This window comes from Rhincodon typus, chromosome 12, assembly GCF_021869965.1.
Source record: "Rhincodon typus isolate 14 chromosome 12, sRhiTyp1.1, whole genome shotgun sequence".
Taxonomy (NCBI): domain Eukaryota; kingdom Metazoa; phylum Chordata; class Chondrichthyes; order Orectolobiformes; family Rhincodontidae; genus Rhincodon; species Rhincodon typus.
In genome coordinates, this window is record NC_063343.1 from 51,632,511 (window position 1) to 51,654,256 (window position 21,746).

General features: G+C 37.5%; 1 protein-coding gene across 5 annotated transcripts in view; it reads right to left on the reverse strand.

The window, feature by feature from the left end:
* Positions 1–4,230: 4,230 nt before the first annotated feature.
* The window catches only part of aff4 (AF4/FMR2 family, member 4), a 97,187-nt gene continuing 79,671 nt past the window's right edge, over positions 4,231–21,746 (reverse strand). For all 5 annotated transcript variants that reach the window (XM_020525966.2, XM_020525959.2, XM_020525947.2 and 2 more), the window contains 7 exons: positions 17,875–17,938; positions 12,881–13,017; positions 12,689–12,760; positions 11,447–11,540; positions 11,301–11,344; positions 9,644–9,867; positions 4,231–8,445 (listed from right to left, as the gene is read on the reverse strand). In XM_020525966.2, the coding sequence (XP_020381555.1) occupies positions 8,318–8,445; positions 9,644–9,867; positions 11,301–11,344; positions 11,447–11,540; positions 12,689–12,760; positions 12,881–13,017; positions 17,875–17,938 (763 nt within the window). In that variant the 3' untranslated portion in view covers positions 4,231–8,317. The remainder of the gene's footprint in view (positions 8,446–9,643; positions 9,868–11,300; positions 11,345–11,446; positions 11,541–12,688; positions 12,761–12,880; positions 13,018–17,874; positions 17,939–21,746) is intronic.

Consider the following 21,746-nt stretch of genomic DNA (forward strand, 5'->3'; position numbering starts at 1 on the left):
ACCTGGGTGGCAGCTTTCAGGGAACTGTGGGCATGAACCCCAAGATCCCTCTGTTCCTTCACACTGCCATGAATCTTTCCATTAACCTTGTATTCTGCTTTCAAGTTTGTCCTTCCAAAATGAATCACCTCACACTTTTCAGGGTTAAACTTCGTCTGCCACTTCTCAGCCCAGCTCTGCATCCTATCAATGTCCCTTTGTAACCTAGAACAGCCCTCCACGCTATCCACAACTTGACCGACCTTCGTATCGTCCACGAACTTACTAATCCACCCTTCCACTCCTTCATCCAAATCATTTACAAAAATCACAAATAGAAGAGGACCCAGAACAGATCCTTGTGGTACACCACTCGTAACTGAGCACCATGTTGAATATTTTCCGTCCACTACCACCCTTTGTTTTCTAAGGCTCAGCCAATTCTGAATCCAATCTGCCACATTTTCCCCTATCCCATGCCTCCTTACCTTCTGAATGAGCCTACCATGGGGAACCTTATCAAACGCCTTACTTAAATCCATGTATACCACATTCACTGCTCTACCTTCATCCACGGGTTTGGTCACCTCTTCAAACAATTCAATAAGGTTTGTGAGGCATGATCTACCCCTCACAAATCCATGCTGACTATCACGAAACAAACTGTGCCTTTCCAAGTGATCATAAATCCTATCTCTCAGAGCCCTTTCCAATAATTTGCCCACCACTGACGCAAGATTGAAGGTCATTTGAAGGTCAGTACATTTTAATAGGTCCCTCTGAAAATTTTCAATAAATCAGCATCTGATTCAAAGATAAGACCACTACTCAATGAGCCATGGCTGACATGACAGTTCTACCACAATATACAAGAGGAAAGAGTAATTCTGGAGGTGATTGAGGGGCGGGGTAGCAGATTTCTCCAATTCTCCCCTCTAAAATCTGTCATTGTCCTACAAAACAAAAAATTGACACCACGGTCATTGCAAGATTAGTGTGTTATTAACAACTATTTCTTCTCCAAAACTCTTGAACACTGTGAAACAAAGTGCTGGGGAAACCTAGGAAATCTGCCAGCCACTGGAGACAAAAAAAAACTGGGAATAGTCACTGGACTTGAAATGCTCATTAATCCTGAGATCACCACATTTGAATCCCTTGAATCAGTTTTCTGCACCAGTTGGTGTTGGAAAATGGCTACTGAAGTCACAATTACACCCAGTGTGAAGATAAACAATCCCATCTAACCTTGTATAACAAGTTTATCCACACCATCCTCCTCCAATGTCTCTAAGGTAATCCAAATGAATCAGACTAGACTTGCCTGGATTCATTTTTACCTTTCATACTGTAGCCACAGCATCACTAGCATTGGCTTCTTTTCCTGCTCTTATATTGCTACCTCTGGTGTCCAAGGATCTATTCTTGAACCCATTCTATTTCACATGAACATGATGCCCTTTGGCCATATCATCTAAAATCAGCATTAGTTTCCACACTGTTATGATCTGAGCTGATGTGATTATTGAACAAGTCACATCCCAGACTGAAATCCGGCTTGAGAGATCACTTAAAATTATTATTTAACACAAAATAAGCAATGCTACATATTTCATGTTAACAATAAAACAGAAGTTTACTACACAGAAGAAACAAAAAACAAAGAATAAAACAGGCCATTTACCTAAAACACAATTTGAAAGATTTGAAACAGTGAAAATACAATCTCATCTATCCCAACACCATTACTTTACAGGGCTCAAATCCCAGAGAGCATTCACTTCTTTATAGGTCTAACATATAACCACACATGTACTTCATTACCAAAATCTATTTTTCCACCTACATACCACTCAATTCACATCCTGTTTCAAGCTTTTCTGCATGCCGATGGTACCTCCAGGCTTAAATGTTGTAAGGAATGCTTGGCCAGCTTGCATCATTCTTCTCTCTGTAAACTTGAAGCTATCTAAAACTCTATTGCCTGTATTCTTAATTGCGCCAATTGTCATTCACCAATCACTTGCACTTGTGAACTTTAGTTGACTCCTGTTCAAGCAATGCCTTAATGTTAACATTTTTAATTTTTGAATTCTTCCCTGGCTTTAAGCAATCCTATCTCCTCCGGCTGCAAAATTTTCAGAAGTTGCAAGATTCAAGAACACAAGATGGCCAATTTAAGGTGATTTGTGAAAGAATGTGGAGACATGACAAAAAATTTTAATGCAGCAAACGGTTAGGGTCTGGCATTGCTACGTCTGTCTATGCGGTAAGTAGATTTAATCGGGGCGTTCAAAGGGGAACTGGATTAAAAAAAGCTGCAGAAAAAGGACAGGTGTTAAGGTAACCAAGTTGTTCTTGCAGTGAACTGGTGTGGAGAGGATAGCCAAATTATCTTCTGTAGGCACTCAACCAAGTTTGGTCTCTTGACCATCTCCATTATTGGTAGCCATGCTTTCAACTCCCTAGGTTTAAACCCAGAATTTGCTCCTTAAATCTACCTTTTTGACCACACTTTCAGTCATCTGCCCTAATATTTGTAGGTGTGGCCTGGGTTCTAATTTTCTAATATTCTGGGGAGAGCTTGAGGGTGGTTTATGATTTGTTGAGAGTTGTTAAACAAAGGCTGTTGCTTTAAGCGGAGGATTCAGAATTACATGTGCTATTTTGCACCAATTTATAACAGAGTTCCACTCATTTAATTTTTTCTTGCAATACAGAATTGCAAGTGTCGACCTTGGCCTAGTTTGTCACTCTTCACGAGTTTCCGAATTCAAGTTCCACTCCAGGATTTGACAACCTGAATCTACAGACACTCCAATCCACTGCTGAAGAGTGCTGCACAGTTGGAGGTGCCATCTTTCAGATGAGAAATTAAACCAAATCCTCATTGTCCTCCCTATGGTGAATGTAAAAGATCCCACGGCATCGCTTCAAAAGAAGAGGAGTATTTTCAGGGACGTCTCTGGACAATAATTATTATTCAATCAACATTACAAAAATTGATTTTCGAGCCACCATCATATGGCTGCTAGTAACAGTTTGTAGTTTGCCACGATTAGTTATGAAGAGAGCTTTGAGGCAAACAGTAGTTCTGAAAAGTGCTATAAAATGAAAATCTTTAACAATCAGCTCTCCTGTGCACTGTTCAAGAATTCCTCTGGAAATCAAGTAACTGTAATAATTGAAAGTTATCCTCTGTATTGACTGAGCTACGTATATGCCCATTATAGGTAGATACAGCAAAAGCCGTAGTATCTTTGCACTAAACATCATTAATGTTTGAAGTTTAATTATAACTGCTGCATTACCCAAGGCTCACTGGGAGAATTCATGCCGATGGGAAGCTTAGGGATTGATGCCTCACTCCGGAAATTTCAGCATAAAGTTACAATTAGATGCAGCATTTCTTAGCAGCCAAAAGTAAAAATTATGAAAAAGCAAGCTATGGGACTAAAGACAGAAAATCTTCAGGACCAGATAATCTCCACTCTACAGTAAAAGAAAGATAGGTGATAAGATTAATGGTGTATTTGTGTCATAATTTTAACAGCAATCCGAATGTTGAAACTGTGCCTTTGGAGTGGGTGATTACATTATTATTTAAATGGTTAGATAAATTGTTAGAGATTTATCAGCTGTGGGAATGCCAAGTCTATCATCACAGAATACCACTGAGCACTTGGAAAAGTATGACTGCTGGCATATAATTGAGACAAAAAAAGTAAAAAAGTCTCAATATTCAAGCAGTTTTCGGACGTTGTTTTAAAAAAAAAACCAAAGGGAGATGGTGTGAAATTAATCCTGACCCCCTAAATAAAGTGCAGCATACATACAGAATGGATTACCTTGCAGAACAAAATAAGGTTGAGGAAGACAAATTTAGGACAGATGTCAGGATGCATTTCTTTACATGGAGAGTGACTAATAAATGGACCAGAATGCCAAAATGGATAACTAAGGCATGACAAGATTCACGTACAGCCAGATGTTGTAACAGCAAAATGATAGGATCTACATTCTGGAAGCATGAAATCAAGAGTCATCCTCATTAAGATTTACCTTAGAGTGATCCAAGATCAATCTCAGATGAAAATAATATTTAAAATGTTTGAATAGAATGGTGAAGACAATGTTTCCAATCAATTCCACTTATGGACTGTAGAAGAAAAAAATTAAGATGTTTAACTTGATGGAAATAAACTTGATATTCACATTCATGGTCTAATGCAATAAAAGCAAAGACTAGTCTGCATTTTAAAAGTTTATTAAAGAAAAAGCTCACTTGAAGTTCACTAAATTTAACAATTTTGCATTATACAAAGCAGACCTACTTTTCTGACAGAATAATTAACAACAGTCCGAGGATTTTTTATTTTATACACAGTAAATACGTGAATCTCATTTTTGTTAAAAATATGCAACTTGTGGCTGCAATTGAAAAATACAGAGCGGGGCGGCAACCATCTAGATTTGCTAAAAACCCTTTTCCATTATGATGGAAATATATAATATTCTTTACAGAAGCCAAAAGTTTAGGTTATACAATGCATTACTTGCCATAAACAAATTATTTTACAAACACTTCCCAATGCAAATGGAACATATCTGAGACAATCTTGACCCTGCAGTACACTTTGTAGAGCCAAAGTACTGTATATACTGCAAGAGATGGCACTATGTTAGAGAAACCTCACCCATAGCTATAAAGCTTTTGCTCACTGAGTTCACTATTCACCTCCATTTTTATAAGTCAACGTAATTAAGTGTTATAAATCATAAGCAGAGCTATTTGAAATGCACTTAAAAGAAAATTAGAATTAAGAGTAGTCAATTTCCCATTAGTTCTAAAAAGTTACATTTTGCAAGTTACACATACTAAATTATATTAACTAATTGCAATTAGCAACACATTTATGTGATGGGGATAACACTTCATAAACTCATAGCAGAAATAAAATACAGGCAGTTATTTCGAAGACCTCCAAAACCATGTAAAATACTTGTATTTAAGTTACTTTATTTCTCTTCCATTACTGGTACAAAGAATCTGTTTATTGTTGGGCTGGGGCTCGGGAAGAGAAGCAACATTAAAAACCAATCTAGCAATCAACTGAACTTTGCACAAGTGTAAATAACCAAAATATTTGTTTTCAGGAAATCCCCCAAATTAATATTTAAAAGCCACAGGCAAATTGAGAACAATGATTTGGTGAGGTATAAACACTGATTACAACATGCTTTAATAACGTAATTACAGGAACATACAAAAGTCATCTATATACTCAAATGTTCGTAGTTATCACTTCCCTTTCCATTTATTGTAAATGGTCTGTCATATTTTATTACATCTGAATGCTCAATGTGTTTTGTTTTTACAAGTTCATCTGCAGCGCTAGACTGGAATTAAACAAAAATACTCTGTAGGAACTAAATGAGATAGTTTCCAGTAAATTTTGTTCATCTTTGGATTCTTAAAATGAAAGTATAAATCAAAGGGAGGCATTAAATGCAAACAGCGTGTTAAAAAGGTCTAGATGACCTAGACACCTACAGCAATAAATACTATAAAATATTATAAGGTCAGTTATTTCTATCAAATAAACATTTATAATTAGAAATGCACATTACATTTAAAAACTTTTGATACTTTATGGGCAGACATTGTATCAAACACAAACCTATTACACACCTTCAGTATTAACACCACATACACATAGCGCAAGACAACAACAGTAAAGATCAAAACCATTTTGGAATTCAGCTGACTGACAATATTTGAGGATTTTTCCAGATACCACTGTACAGGAAGACTGCTAGCTAGTGGTTCAATGGGCATTCCTTGTGTTTCAAAACATTAGCAGCTTCTACAGAATGGTTACTGGATAATATATTATAGATTAATTTGCAAGTGTTAGGCTATAACAAGTGGCACCCTCATTTTTTGATTAAGATTATTTGTTTGACTTCTTCAAAGTTTGCCACCAACACAAAGGCATTTCGGCAGTAACAGATGCAAGGAAAAGCACAGTTGTCAAGCTGTCCCATGCAGCTCTATTATGGAACTCTTAAGAATATGAACTGTTGCCATTTTATTCCTTTTTAAAAATATATTTCTGTCAACTCCCTGGGTTACAAAATCCCTGTTCTTAACTCTCAGGCTGGTCTTTCCACATCATGCATATTGGAAATGTTCAATAATTTAAATCTCTGAAAAAGTTGAACTCCCCTGCTTACGGGATTCATTCACATTCTATCACATCCATGTGCTTACTATCAATACTGATGCCACTTCTCACTTCAAAGCACATTGGTGGATTTCCTGCTGAAAATCCATTTCACAATATTTTACAGCAGCAAAAAGAAAACATCTTTAGAATATGCCCCAAAAATAAAAAAAATAAATACATAAATAAATTGGCCTGATTTAGATAACCCCTCCAAATAAATTGCATTTTTCTTTTAAACTACTTATATATTTGCTGACTGCAGTCTAATCATCTAAAATATGTCGAGTATACGATTTCCTTTTTAGTTGGCAGGAAAAGAATTGTTTTAAAGTAACAGCTTTCTACATGGTAAATATTTCTAGACCGAGATTAGTTAGATTTTAAAACAAAGTTACAAGTAAAATAGACTCTACTTTAGGCTGCCATATTTCTTCAGTCCATCCAGCTGCAAATTACAAAAAAAATTTACGCCCATATTTCCCCCACCCCAAAATTTATTTGCCCAAACTCCATTTCCAACAGTAGTGTAATCATTTACAAAATGTCAGAGTGGCATAAATATCTGGCAGATGTAGTCACAAACCATACCAACATTCAAAATGACATAACTCAAGATGGAGAAGACAACTCAAGTTAGCTTTCTGCAAAACTACATCATTGTACAGCCTGTTTAATCTAGCACCTTGTAAGCTACTGTAAATACAAAACAAACCAGGAGAGAAATACAAGCGATGCATAAGGCACATCCAAGTATGTTTGACGTGGCAGATTCAAACTATCAGAGAGTATGGAACAAAAACAAATGGAAATGAAAACCAATAACTTTGTCATACTGCTTGTTTTAAAGGAATGCATTTATGTTAATCAATGACATTTCAAGCAGCAGTGTAACTGTGATGAATCATTATCATTGCATTAGTAAGCTGAGTTTCCAGATCTTAGACAGACTATGTAGAAACTCAATTATTTATTTTAATGAACTTTCTAAGCTGTGGCACGTCCCACTCTCACTTAAAAGTTAAATTAAAAACATTTCAGATGAATACAGCCTTTATTGTAAAAGATGTCAGTTCATGTGTCTAGCTGTGCATCTCTCAATGCTAACTCCTGTCTATGTACACTGTAGGTTGTACATGACGCTTACCCAGTGAAGCAGACCAGATTGCTGGAAGCACATCAAGGTGTGTAGGGATGCAAGAAGCTGATATTCATTTTCCAGCAGGGTAGATAGATTTCTATAACCATATGAAATGTTGTATATCTCCTGTGCAAGGGTACATGCATTCTGTACAAATGTTACACTAAACCATTTCAGATAATTCAGTTATTTAGTACACAACATTCAAAAATGAATGTGAAAGTACCACATAAGCAATGTCTCAAAATGGTCAACTGATAATAAATCTGTTCACAATTAAATCAGCTGGGCTAGAAAGTCAATGCTGTTCACAAAGAACTGCATACCACAGTTATAGCATTTTCTACTTTCAAAGTTTAGGCAAATTTCCCAAGTAGGTTACAGCATTCAACTTGGAAACAAAACCTGGCCTGAACATGCTACGGTCTCTCACAATTAGTAGGACTTTTTAAAAATTATACCCTGTGATAATTCCTGATTCAGTCCAGAAACTGAACAGTATCGAAAAGGTAGACAAAAATCTAGCTATTCTTAGAATATTTACGAACTTCTATTAGAACTATTAAATAGAACATAAAATAAAACAAAAATGCACAGAGATTCATGCAAGGCGACTTGTTTTCATATCTTAGCTCAGACTGCTTGATTAGTGTAATGTAAAAAATGCTAGTCACAGTGTTTACATGATTAGGAGACTGATGCAACAAAGAAAAATGATCCTTTGTAGTTGGGAAAAGCTTCTAAAGCTCTTTCTAAAAGGTCTGTGAAAAAATGTAATATTTGAGTTAAAAATAGTTCTGTGTACTGGGTTTAAAAATAGTTTAATCAGCATGTAACTCGTCATAATTTTTTTGTTCTGTAAAAGGTCAGGAGCCTATTTACAATTAGAAAAGTCGAAACAGTGACGTGAAAGAGTTGAGAAGGTAAGTAAACGATATATTTTCAGGTCTTCTGTCCAACTTTTCCAAGCTCATGGTAACAGGTTAGCATCCAGTCGGAGCCAATGTAAACCCTGACGAGTGTAGCGCACAAGATCAGTCATACTGCTGCTGCTGAATACCAAAGGATGCATCACTTTATCCAACTCCACAAAAAAATCTATAAGCAAGAAAACAATTTTTCAGGGACCTCATTAATATTATTTTACCAGCACAATTATTGAGACGTATATATCTGTCGGAAATAAAAAAACAAGGCAATTTAGTAAAACAAATCCAAGCATATTTATCAGTTCATCTGTTCAAATGCATCATTCTAACTTGTTTTCCAATTTATCTATGTTGTATTAACGATCACAAGGTAGCCAAACAAAAGAAATAAATAAGCGGAGAAGGAAGTCATTCAGACCTTTGAGCTTACCCTGCGATTCAATAATATTATGGTTGATTCTCCCACCTCAGTTATGCCTTCCCACACCATCTCTATATCACTTAAGTGTGCAAAAATTGATCACCCTCTGACTTGAATATACTCAATGATAGCTCTCTGGAATTTCATATTGCTGTGATTCACAGACATCCAGATGTCTCTGAATACCAAAATTTCTCAGGCTTTCACTATTTAAACAAAGTCTGCTTTTCCAATTCCTATTGTTAGGAAAGTGAATAAACTCATATTTCTTCACATTATATTCCATGTTCTTGCCCATTCGATAACAATCTAAATCCTTTTGAAGTTGGTTTGGATCCTCCAATAGTCCGCTTACTATAAAACTTTGCAACAGCAACAAACTTGGATGTATAACTTGGTTCCCTCACTAACTCATCAACGTAGAATGTAAATACTGGAGGCTAAAGCAAAGATTCTTGTGGTACCCAATTAGTTACCGTCTGCCAATCTAAAGCCAAACAATTTATTCATCCCTGCAATTTTGTTGACTGACTAATCTTCAACCTTGCTGATATATTACCCTGATCAAATAAACCATCATTTTGTGCAATACCTCTTGTGTAGCACTTTAATGAAGGCCAAACTAAATTCAAAAGGATTGTTATTGAACAGGCAAGAACTTGGAATAAAATGCCTTTTGAAAATTCAATACATTACAACTGCCGTTTTCTCAAATCTTTAGTGACTCTGCCTAAACATCTCAAATTCCTAATGGGTCCCAGCATTTCTCAGATAATCTGGCTTATACTTCCCTAGCTTCTCTCCTAATCCTTCCTTGAATAGTGGGGTTAAAGCTCTTACTTTCTAATACATAGGAAACAATTCTAGAACCTAGGAAATTCTGAGGATCAAACAGTATTAGCATACTGGGTATGTCATAAAAATAAAGATCCTTTTTATAGCCTACCTTTGTTTTCTTTACCCAGCTGGTCAGCTTGGTCCCACACTTCAGTGGCATACAGGAAATTGGATGTGACTTGAACATAACTAGCTGCCATCTGGTGGATTCTCTGTGGAATTGTGACTGAGGCTGAAGAACTACTGGAGGACGTACTACTTCCAGAGGAATAGCTTCCAGTATTACCTGGGGAGAGCTTAGGAGAAACTGGTGATGGCGTACCAGCAGCTTTGCTAAATGAAGAGGGAAAAAGGACTTTAAAAAACTTCAGGTGTTTTCAAAATACAACAACACACTTTCAGATTCATCCGCCTTAAGACATTTTGCATACACAGGTTTAATTTCTGATTCTTGAGCATGGAAGTTTATTTTGAGGAATGGCTCTACAGATATCAGCAGCTCTGATTCCTCATCCAAGTGATACGACGTATTCAGAAATTAAGTGCAAGCAATGCATTTGACAAATATAAAAATAGCTTCAGTAGATGCACACAGACATTGATGCGTAGGACGACTACACAAGTCATTTAAGGATCTATACATCCAATTGTCTTGTGATTCAGCAGTTTTTTGTTATTCAAAAATGAAAATGTGGCAGTGTTTTTCAACAGCCAGATTCTGACCTATTCACAGAGTCCTGCTGGGAGAACCACTTGCTGGGGAGATTGCATCACATCGTATGGATTTGGAACCACAAAGCCAATTCACCTTTGCATACAGTTTAAAAGTCTTTAGAAATTTTGCTTGAACAACTTAAAAAAAAGTTTGCTTAAATGATCATCACTACTGAACCTGCCCCCAACCATACTTACAGGCAGTGCATACCCTGACTACTCACTGTGCGAATAAGCTTTTCTCACCACGTATTTGCTTCTTTGGCAAAACACTTCAAAACTGTGCCTTCTCGTTTGACCCACTTGCAGGAAGAGTTTTTCCTTATCCACTCAGTCCAGACCACTCATGAATTTGAAAACTTTAATCAAATCTCCTCTTAGCCCCCTCTTCTCCAAGGAAACCTATCTCAAATTCTCCAATTCATCTTCACAATTGAAGTGCGTATCTCTAGATGAAATCTCTTCTACACTCTCTCCAACATATTCCCTTCCTTCCTATAGTCTGGCAGCCAGACCTGCACTAAACACTCAGCTGAGGTCTAACCAATGTCCTTCACAAATTCAGCAAAACCTCCTGCTCTTGTACTTTATGCCCCTATTTATGAACCACAGGGTACTCTGTGCTCTATTACCAGTTCTCATTACCTCCTCTGCCACCTTTAATGACTTATGCAGGTCTCTGTGCTCCTGCACACCCTTTAGTACCCTTTATTTTATGTTGTTTAGTATCAAAGTGTGTCACTTCACATTTTTCCACATTGAACTTCATCTGTCAGCTATCTGCCCTCTCCACTGTGTTAAATACTTTTGAAGTTCTGTACTGTCCTCCACACATTTATTCCATATTATAACTTTATGCAAGACACTATGCGCTGTATCAAACGCCTTTTGGAAGTTGAAGCGCGCACATCAAGGGCTTTCCCTCTCAACCATCTCCTCTGTCACTTCAAAAAACTCTATCAAATTAGTTAGACACAATTCTCCCTTAAATCCATGCTGGCTCTTCCAAATCAATCCATGTTTTGCATGTTTTACATACAAAAAAAAATTACCTTCCTACGCCAGGTGATTGAGCTTGAGCACTGTTATATGAATTCTACAAAATAAAATTGTTTAGTATCAGTACAGAGCAAGGAAGTGTCTAGTGTTTAACAGCCAAGTAGATTAAACTTGTTTTAAAAGTTTAATAATAATTTACCTTGAGATGTTCAGTCAATGTTTTGGAGTATTTTAATGCACTGTCTTTCTTCAGTTTAAACAATCTCATGTACAAAAGTGACTGACATCGAAGACTGTAAAAAAAGACATTAATTTTAGTTTACCAACCAGAGAAAATTACTATTGTACGTTTCCTCTATTCTGTTCAGTCAAGGGTGAAAACCGAATATATAAGTATCGACTCATCCAATTTGAAATATTTAAAAAAAATTATTCTGAGATATCAATTCATATCTTACGTACTCATATGCTCATCTATTCCCATTTACATAAGCTATTTGCCTCAATTCTTCCTGTGGCACTGCTTCTTGAGCAAGGAAGTTTCATTTCAATTTTCTAACCCTAATGCTGACAGTCCTATGTTTCAGCCTCTCCCTTTGGATTTGTCCACACCGAAAACATCTTCTCTATGTCTACCCTATTGAACTATTTCACAATCAGAGCATCCTCTATCAAGGCTCCCCTTAGTCTTCTTTCTTCTAGAAGAGACAGCCTAATGTCATCCAACCAGTGATGGCGCTGTAAGTGACAATGTATAAACTTTTCACTGTACTCATCAAAGCTAACTTCAATAAATGAATGCTCTCAGTTCCGACCAGAACTGATTGCATCTTTTACCAGTTACAGCTCTAAGAAATTGCAGGCATCAACCTGCACCCTGCAGCTGTGCATCGGGATGGAAGTACAATATGATCTCACAAACCTTGTTATCGATAATATTTTGATGTTGTTCATCTTCAGTGAAAACCAGAGGTTATATTTCAAGGTATAAAACTAAACAAAAATTAACTTCACATGATTGAAAATAATTATAAAACCAAAATGGTTAGACAGACATTTTTAAAAGAATAAAAGCAAAATTCCAACAATGGTAGAAATATGAAATGAAGTAATAAAATTCTGGAGTAATTCAGCAGGTCTGGCAGCATCTGTGGAGAGAGAAAGAATAAAGAACTCTTCAGAACTTTGAAGAGGAGTCATATCGGATTTGAAACGAAAACCCTGCTTCTCTCTCCATAGATGTCTCCGGAGCGGCTGTGTTTTTCCAGCATGTTTTGTTTTATTTTTAAAACAAGTTTAGTTAATACAAACCACCTACATTTAAAAAAATGTATCACTGAATTCAGCATCATGTTAATTAAATGTTTCGGAGATTCATTAAAATTACAACACTGACAAAAAGGTTTGTGATAAGACTCAGATTATACAAGGCTAAACATACCACAAGACAGCTAGTTTTTTATCAGCTGCAGTAGCATCAGGTGCCATATGATTCTTTAACTTCATAGTGTATCTAGAAAGAAAAAGACAAATCTTGAAACAACAAGCAAATTTTTTTATTAAAGAACAATTAATCATATACAATTATGATGTAAAATAAAATGGCATGCCGACGTCTAGAGGTTATACTTACTTGATTAGTTCTACAGTCTCAGCATACATGGGGAAAGGTGATTTAGCTTCTTGAGAACTTCGTTCCAATGCATTACCACACTCGATGAAGGACACAACTGCATCAAGGTAATATACTGCCTTTTCAAACCTGTCTGACTACATTGTGACAAAACAGGAAGGGGTCCATTAAGTAAAAATAACCATATTTTTAAATAAAAAAATCAAGATTTCGTTAATCATAGCATAGAACACAAAGCAAACAGTTAATGCTAAACCCTATTTAAAACATTGGTTAGATCAGCAAAATTCACCTAATTTCAAAGTTCAACTTTTGGAAGGAAGGTAAAACCATATCGGTGTTGGAGAGAAGTTTCACCAAGACGCATCAAGGATGAGCAGCTTTAGTTATGAGAAACTAGAAAAACCCAGACTCTTTCCATTAGAACCTTAAAGGTCATATGCAATTTTAAAAGAAATCTTCCAAATTATGAAGGATTTTTAATAAGTTGAGAGACAAGATCCACTCTCCACAGGACGAGTAACTAAAGAGCATAAATTTCACATGCATGACTCAAGGGAAAGTCCTTTTAGAAATAGCAATGGAATCAAATCAATAACAGGTTTAAAAAGGTCAGTGAAAAATTTTAATAAGTACAGGGAAGAAAAGTCAGAGGAATGGGATTATATGGGTAGCTCAGAAGTCTTCTTCTATCATGCGAGTTTCTACAATTCTGTAAGACCAACAGAAATTAATACACATTGAAAGGAAACAAGTTAGACATTTCTAACTAGTACTTAAGAAGGGAAAGAAAATGTAAAACACAGACTTCTGCCTCAAATAAGTAAAGCTCTCGAGGTGTTGTAACTGGCAACTTTGTGATGGTAAATCAATTGGGTAATGTTTATTTGTTTTTGGCTAATATAAAAGTGACTGTTCATATTAAATGTGGTCATTTTAGCATTGGAGACTGGACAAGGTATCCTCAAATAACTTGTTTTTAACAGGCTCCACAATAAATAATTGAGCTCTTACCAAGGTCCAACAAACACCAGAATACTGGGGCTCTTCTGATACAGTGGTAGTGATCCTACCTGTGTCAGAAGGCCAGGATTCAAGCCCCATCTGTCTCAGAGGTGTCATAACATGTCTGAAAAGGTTGATTGAAAACATCTACCACAATATTTCATAAAATGCTATCTTGTATAAAATGTTTCTTTACAACAGATTTTACACAATTCAAGTACCTTGTGACTAAATAGCCACATTTGCTGGTCATGACATTACAGATTTAATTTCAAACTCAATATTCCAGCAAGCAAGTTACGAGTCACCATTCAATAGTAGCTGCTTCACTAAACCTGTTATTAGAATCTCAACTTTACAATCAAATACTGACCAAGAGATGCTTCTGAATAGTGAAGAAAAATGCTGAAAATGGAAGAACAAGTCTATCAATTACATCTGAAATTGTTTTTACATCTGTTAGGGTACGCTAAACAAGTCACTCATTTGGATGAGGTGAATTGATAAGGTCAGCAAACTGAGCACTCAAGCAGAATGAACCCTAGAATGGTTGCAGCATGAAAGGAGGCTGTCAAACTTATTGAGCTTAAATTAGTTGTCTGCAAGAGCAATTTAGCCCATCTACACCCTAACCTTTTGTGCAGTCCTGCATTTTTCTTTTCTCTTTCATTCTCTTTTGAAAACTACAACTGAAGTGGTAACCACTTCCTTGCATAAGCAAGTTTTTCCTCATGTCACCTTTGTTTCTTTTGCCAATTGATTTAAATCAACTACCACTGGTGCTCAACCAATGAAAACACAGTTCCCCTTTATCCTCTGTAAAGGCTCTTCACAATTTTGAATACTTCTATCAAATCTCCCTCAATTTCTCTTTACTAAGGAAAGTAATCCCAGCTTTTTCAATCTATCCACCCAAATGAAACCCCTCATCCCAGCAAACAATTTTGTAAATCATTTCCGCATCACCTCAAAGCCCTCTAAACGCGTAGTGCCCAGGATTGAACACAATATTCCAGGCACGGCCGAATCAGTGTTTTATTAAGGTTCAACCTAACTTTCTCAGTTTGAATTCTATGGTTCTCATTTTAAAGTCCAAGAGGCCTTTTTGCATTTTGAGCCACTTTTTAAAACCTGACCTGTCACCTCCAACACGGTGTACAAAATAGCTCCAGCTGTTTGCTCCTGCATGCTTTTCCTTTATTCATTCATGAGACAAGGGCATGACTGGCTATGCAGCATTTATTGCCCATCCCTAATTGCCCAGAAGGCAGCTCAGAGTCGGCCACATTGCTGTGGATCTGGAGTCACGTGTAGGCCAGACCAGGTAAGGATCGTAGTTTCCTTCCCTAAAAGGACATTAGTGAACCAGGTGGGTTTTTCACGATAATTGACAATGGATTCATGGTCATCATTAAATTCTTAATTCCAGATTTTTTAAAATTGAATTCAAATTCCACCATCTGCCGTGGCGGGATTCGTACCTGTGTCCCCAGAACATTATCTGGGTCTCTGGATTAACAGTCCAGTGATAATACCACTAGGCCATAAACTTGTGAGAGTCACTTGATATTGTCTTTCACTGTCCTTTCGTCTAAAACTATAAACCCATTTTCGTGCATAAAATTTTATTTACAATCTTCAACAATCCCACCAGTCTGAGTCTTCTTGAAGTCCATCACTATATCCTTATCACATAGAAACACAAGAGGAAGAGTAGGCATTTCGACTCAAGCTTATTCTGCCATTCAATTAGAATATGGATGTTTTTCTACCTTAATGCTACTTTCCCTACACTATTCCCACATTCCTCAATGTCCTTAACATCTAAAAAATATTAATTTATCTTGAACACATTCTTTATACTTCTAAACTGTCATCAGAAAATTTTGAAATTATCTTGTTCACCTAGTTTAAGTCATTAATATAGATTAAAAAAAAAAAAACAGGTCTTCAAGTCAAGTCCTTATCTATGGAACACCATAGAGCATCTTCCACCCCTATGAATACAACCTTTCACCTTCAAGTAGAGTACACACCACATAAAATGTCAGGCAATGACCATCTCCAACAAGACAGAATTTAATCAGTGCCCCATGACATTCAAAGGCATCACTATCAATTAATCTATTACCATTCCATTAACACTGCCCAGAAACTGAACTGGAATAGCCATTAAAATATTGTGGCTGCAAGAGCAGGAATTTGATGGAATACCTCACATTTGCCTGCATGAGTCCAGCTCCAACAAAAAGGACAGTAGATACATGGGACGACCACATCTGGCAGCTCCCCTCCAAGCCACTCACTATCCTGATACAGAAACATAACACTGCCCCTTCAATACTGCTGGGTAAAATCCTGGAACTCTCTCCCTAATGGCACTGTGGGTCCACCTACAATAAATGGACATCTGCAATTCAAGAAGGCAGCTCATCACGACTTTCTCAAGGACAACTAGGATGGGCGATGTCCTAGCCCAGTGGTGACACCAACATTCCATGAATGAATAAAAACAAAATGCTTCTTTCTGTCATTTGGCTATTTCATATCCATGCTGCACTGATCCTTTTATCCATTGTCTTTAACTTTGTAGTCAATCTTGTCTTATGGCACTTTATCAAACATCTTTTAAACGTTTGTATATACCCCATCAACTGTCTTATCCTCATCAATCGCTATGTTACTTCAACAAACCCTAGGTAAGTTATTAAACATGATTAGTCTCAAATTCATACTGGCTTTCCTTGATTGATCCACAATAGTCAATATAACTGCAAATTCTGTTTCCTATCATTTCTAATAGCTTTCCCAACCCCAAAGGTTAAACCTACTGTCACTGCTGAGTGTATCTTTGCATCCATTTCAGAACAAAGTTGTATTTTTGTTCAATTCTTTCTTTCTTACATTTCTCATTTGGCATCCAGGGAGCTCTGGTTTTAGTTATCCTAGATATCCGCTCACGGATATAGAACTGAACTTTCTCTTTAGAGAAAGCCTCTTGTTCATTTACAGGTTTGTCTGATCATCTTTGCTTCCAACTTATGGAGCAGATCTGTTATGAACCCACTGAAACCGGCCTTCCTCCAAGTTTCACTCAGCATGCTTCTTTTCCAGGCTAATCTAAACTATATGCTCATTGCTCCCCAGATTAACACAGGATCGACTTGACCACTTCATTCCCTTAAATCCAAATCTAGCTATATCTTATTCTTCACTGGGGTAGAATGTGAAGAAAATTCTCCTTAACAAACTTGAAACTTTTCTTTCACTTATTGCTTTATCTTCAAATTGCATCAGTCTATATTGGTTTAAACTAAAATAATGGGGAGGTGATGGCCTAGCGGTATTATCGCTGAACTTTTAATCCAGAGACCCAGATAAGTTTCTGGGGGCCAAGGATCGAATCCCGCCATGGCAGATGATGGAATTTGAATTTAATGAATATCTGGAATTAATGATGACCATGAATCCATCGTTGACTGTTGAAAAAACCCATCTAGTTCACTAATGTCGTACCATCCTCACCCAGCTGGCTTACATGTGACTCCAGATGCACAGCAATGTGGTTGACTCTTAATTGCTCTCTGGGCAATCAGGGACGGGCAATAAATACCACTTAGCCAGCGGTGCCCTCATTCTGTGAATGAATAAACAAAAACTAGCTTATATACTATCAAGTTCACATTACCACAAGTCTATTGTGCTGGTCTAATTGTCTTGCAATTTCACTTCGCTATATCTTACTGATATTAGTTCTTCATTCCAAGTTACTTATTTAACAGAATTTAAACACCCCTGTGGCTCATCTTTGGACCGTTAGACAGCTGTTTTAAAAGTCTAGTAATGCAATCACTCTTATATAAATTCTGCATTTGTAACAAGTAACATAATAGTTGATCCATCTTTAGATTAAGGACACAAATAACTTTCTTATATATATTTTCTTGCTACCAAAGTGAAGGGGACAAATGTCATTGCTAAGTACTTACCAGAGCATCTGCATTATGCTTAAGTTTTTTTGCTTCCTGTAGGTAATGATCTGCTGAATGCAACCTAAGATTGAAAAATATAAAACAAACTTTTGATATTTAGTGTTGTCTACAGTTCAAAATTGCAACAGCAACTTTACTTCATTAACCACACTTCACAGCCATCCTAAGATCAAACCTTGCAAGTTCTTTTTTACTGCTGTTGCTTAGCATTGATAAACTTCATTTAAAATTTAAATTTTGAAATATGGATGACCTAGATTTTGTGATCAACTGTGAAGTAACAGCATGCAACCCTGACCTCAAAAGACTGATGTCTATAATGATTTAGTGATCTCTGTGGCATGGACCGCCCACGTCCTGAAGTCAAATTGAAGGAGATTTCCAGGTGTCCAGTAATAGGGATGTTACCAAGCAGGGTAAACAACCAACTGAATTGAATGTGCTGAATCTTCCACTTGCTTAAAAGTTTAGACAGCAAAAAAAAATTGCACTAACATGGGATTAAGGTGGAAAATGACAAAATGTTTTAAAAAACTGAAAAGGTTTTTTATGATTTACTATTCTTTAAAATGCAACTTTTCAGGTCCAATGAGCTGTTTAGCAGTGATTATACTGTTCAGATTCTGTTTAAAATCCCAGTAAATAGACAAAAAAAGGGCAGCAAATAAACAGTGCAAATTATTTAAAGAAACAATTCAAAATATCCAAAAAATACAAGTTTGTGTGAAAAAGATCCATCTCTAGCTTACTGAGGAGGTTAAGGATAGTATTGGACTAAAATATGCTAATAATGCTGAAAGAATAGCAGGATTAGCAGTACTTCAGAAAGCAGCAAAAGGTCTATGAAAAGGTGGATTAAAGAGTGAAAAATAAACATTTACATTGATTATTTGCAGCTCTATAAAAATAAAATGACAGTTCTAAAAGAGGTAGTTTCCAAAGTATCACATTCTCTGGCTATGATTTGCCAAAATTTCGTAGATTTTGGACTAGTCCAACCAATTAGAAGTTAGCGGATATAACACCTTCATTCAAGAAAGGTGGTGAAATACAGGACAGCTAGTTTGTCAGTCATTGGGAAAGTGCTGGATCCTTTTGAGGGAAATCTCTGCAATACAGTTAGACATGCGTAATATATGAGTAGGACAGATCAATATGTTGTTACAAAAAGTCAACTGCGCTGGACAAATTTAAGAGTTTTTTTGAGAAAGCAACTAGCATGATTAATGACTAGGTCAGATCAAGAACAGAAATTCAAGAATCAAAGAGGTTTCCAAGTACAGTTACAGAGAGAAAGATTCAAGTATGAAGATTAGGAATAAAGACCCAACAACTGCTACAACATTGAAAAGGCATTTGGACAGATACACGAATAGAGCGTTATAGTCACACGGCAAGGAACTTGGACCAACTTGTCCGCGCCAACCAGATATGCCAATTTGACTTAGTCCCATTTGCCAGCATTTGTTCCAAATCCCTCTAAACGTTCTTATTCATATACCGATCAAGATGCCTTTTAAACATTTGAGGTCAGAAATCACATGACACCAGGTTGTAGTCCAACAGGTTTATTTGAAAACACAAGCTTTCTGAGCCTTATTCCTCCTTCAGGTGTTACTGAAAGAGGGAATATCAGACACAGAATTTATAAGCAAAAGATCAAAAGGGTCACACCACTGATGAGGATGTATTAGACAAACCTAAAATACTGCTAAATCTTTAATTAGTTAGAAGGCTTTAATTGATTAATATGTAAATCCCCGAAATTCTTTCAATTGTACCCACATCCACTAGTTCCTCTGGTAGCTTGTTCCACACACGCATCATCCTCTGCATGAAAAAATTAACTCTCAGGTCCTTTCTAAATCTTTCTTTTCTTGCCTTAAAGCTACGCCTTTTAGTGTTGGACTCTCCCACCCTAGGAAAAACACCATGGCTATTCATGCTCATGATTTTATAAACCTCTAGAAGGTCACCCCTCAGCCTTGGATGCTCCAGGGAGAAAAGCCCCAGCCTATACAGCCTCTCCCTATAACTCAAATCCTCCAGTCCTAGCAACATCCGTGTAAATCTTTTCTGCACCCTCTCAAGTTTAACAACATCTTTCCTATAGAAGGATGACCAGAATTGTACGCAGTATTCTAAAAGTGGCCTCAAACGTCCAGTACAGTCTCTAAGGTTTTGGAGTAGATCTGTAGCTCAGGTTGTGGGTGTTGAGGTTGGTTGGCTCGCCGAGCTGGTTTGCTGTTCCGCAGACGTTTCGTTACCGGGCTTGGTAACATCCTCAGTGCAGCCTCTGATGAAGCGTTGGTGTGTTTTCCCACCTGGTTTTTAAACTCTGGGGTCCATTGCGATGGATTGCCTCACTTCAAGGTTTCCTCCGTAGTGGAATGTATATGGGGGCGAGTTCAATGTGTTTATTAATGGCATGCTTCGTGAAGTGCCATGCTTCCAGGAATTCTTGTGCTCGTCTCTGCCTAGCCTGTTCCAGGATCTTGGTGTTGTCCCAGTCGAAGTCGTGCTTCTCCTTGTCCATGTGGATTGAGATGAGCGAGTATTGGTCGTGTCTTTTTGTAGCCAGTTGGTGTTCATGTACTTTTGTTGTTAGTTTCCTTCCTGTTTGTCCGATGTAGTGTTTCTCGCAGTCTCTGTGGGGGATCTTGTAGATGACATTGGTCCTGTCCATGACCTCTTCCAAGTGTTCAAGGATAATGGATATCCAAAGAACTGGGTCAGGAGATGCCTACAGGAACAGCATCAGAAAGATTCTACATGTCCCGACACACTCATCACACTACCCTACATCAGGAACACGTCAGAACTCACCACAAGACTCCTACGACCGCTGGGCATCAGAGTGGTACACAAGCCCACATCAACCCTACGACAAGTACTCACCCGAACTAAAGACCCACTCCCCGCCATGGACAGGATCAATGTCAACTACAAGATCCCCTGCAGAGACTGCGAGAAACACTACATCGGACAAACAGTAAGGAAACTAACAACAAGAGTACATGAACACCAACTTGCTACAAAAAGGCACGACCAATACTCACTCATCTCAATCCACATAGACAAGGAGAACCACGACTTCGACTGGGACAACACCAAGATCCTGGGACAGGCTAGGCAGAGGCAAGCACGAGAATTCCTGGAAGCATGGCACTCCACGAAGCATGCTATTAATAAATACATTGAATTCGACCCCATATACATTCGACTATGGAAGAAACCTGGAAGTGAGGCAATCCATCGCAACGGACCCCAGAGTTTAAAAACCAGGTGGGAAAACACACCGACGCTTCATCAGAGGCTGCACTGAGGATGTTACCAAGCCCGGTAACAAAATGTTTGCAGAACAACAAACCAGCTCGGCGAGCCAACAACCTCGACGTCCTGTACAGTCGCTACGTGATGTTCCAACTCCTATACTTGATGCTCTGACCAATGAAGTAGGTAAGGTTTTGAGGGATATGAGCTGAATGCAAGCAAATGGGACTAGCTTAGTTTTGGAAACTTGGTTGGCACGGACGAGTTGGACTGAAGGGTCTATTTCCTTGCCTGATGACTATGACTCTATCACTAACAAAATGGTTCACTGAGTTGGGAGGATTATATTACCATGAAAAGAAGATTGGTTTAACAGACTGGAAAGAGAATAGGGATAAAATGGGGCATTTTAAAGTTATAAGCCTATGATTCGTAGTGTGCCATAACGGTCACTGCTGGAGCATCAGCTACTTAATCCACACTCATAGTTTAGAAAAGATGAGTAATATATCTATTGTTGTTGATAATAGGTGGGAACGCTAGCTGTGTGTGTGTGTGTGTGTGTGTGTGTGTGTGTGTGTGTGTGTGTGTGTGTG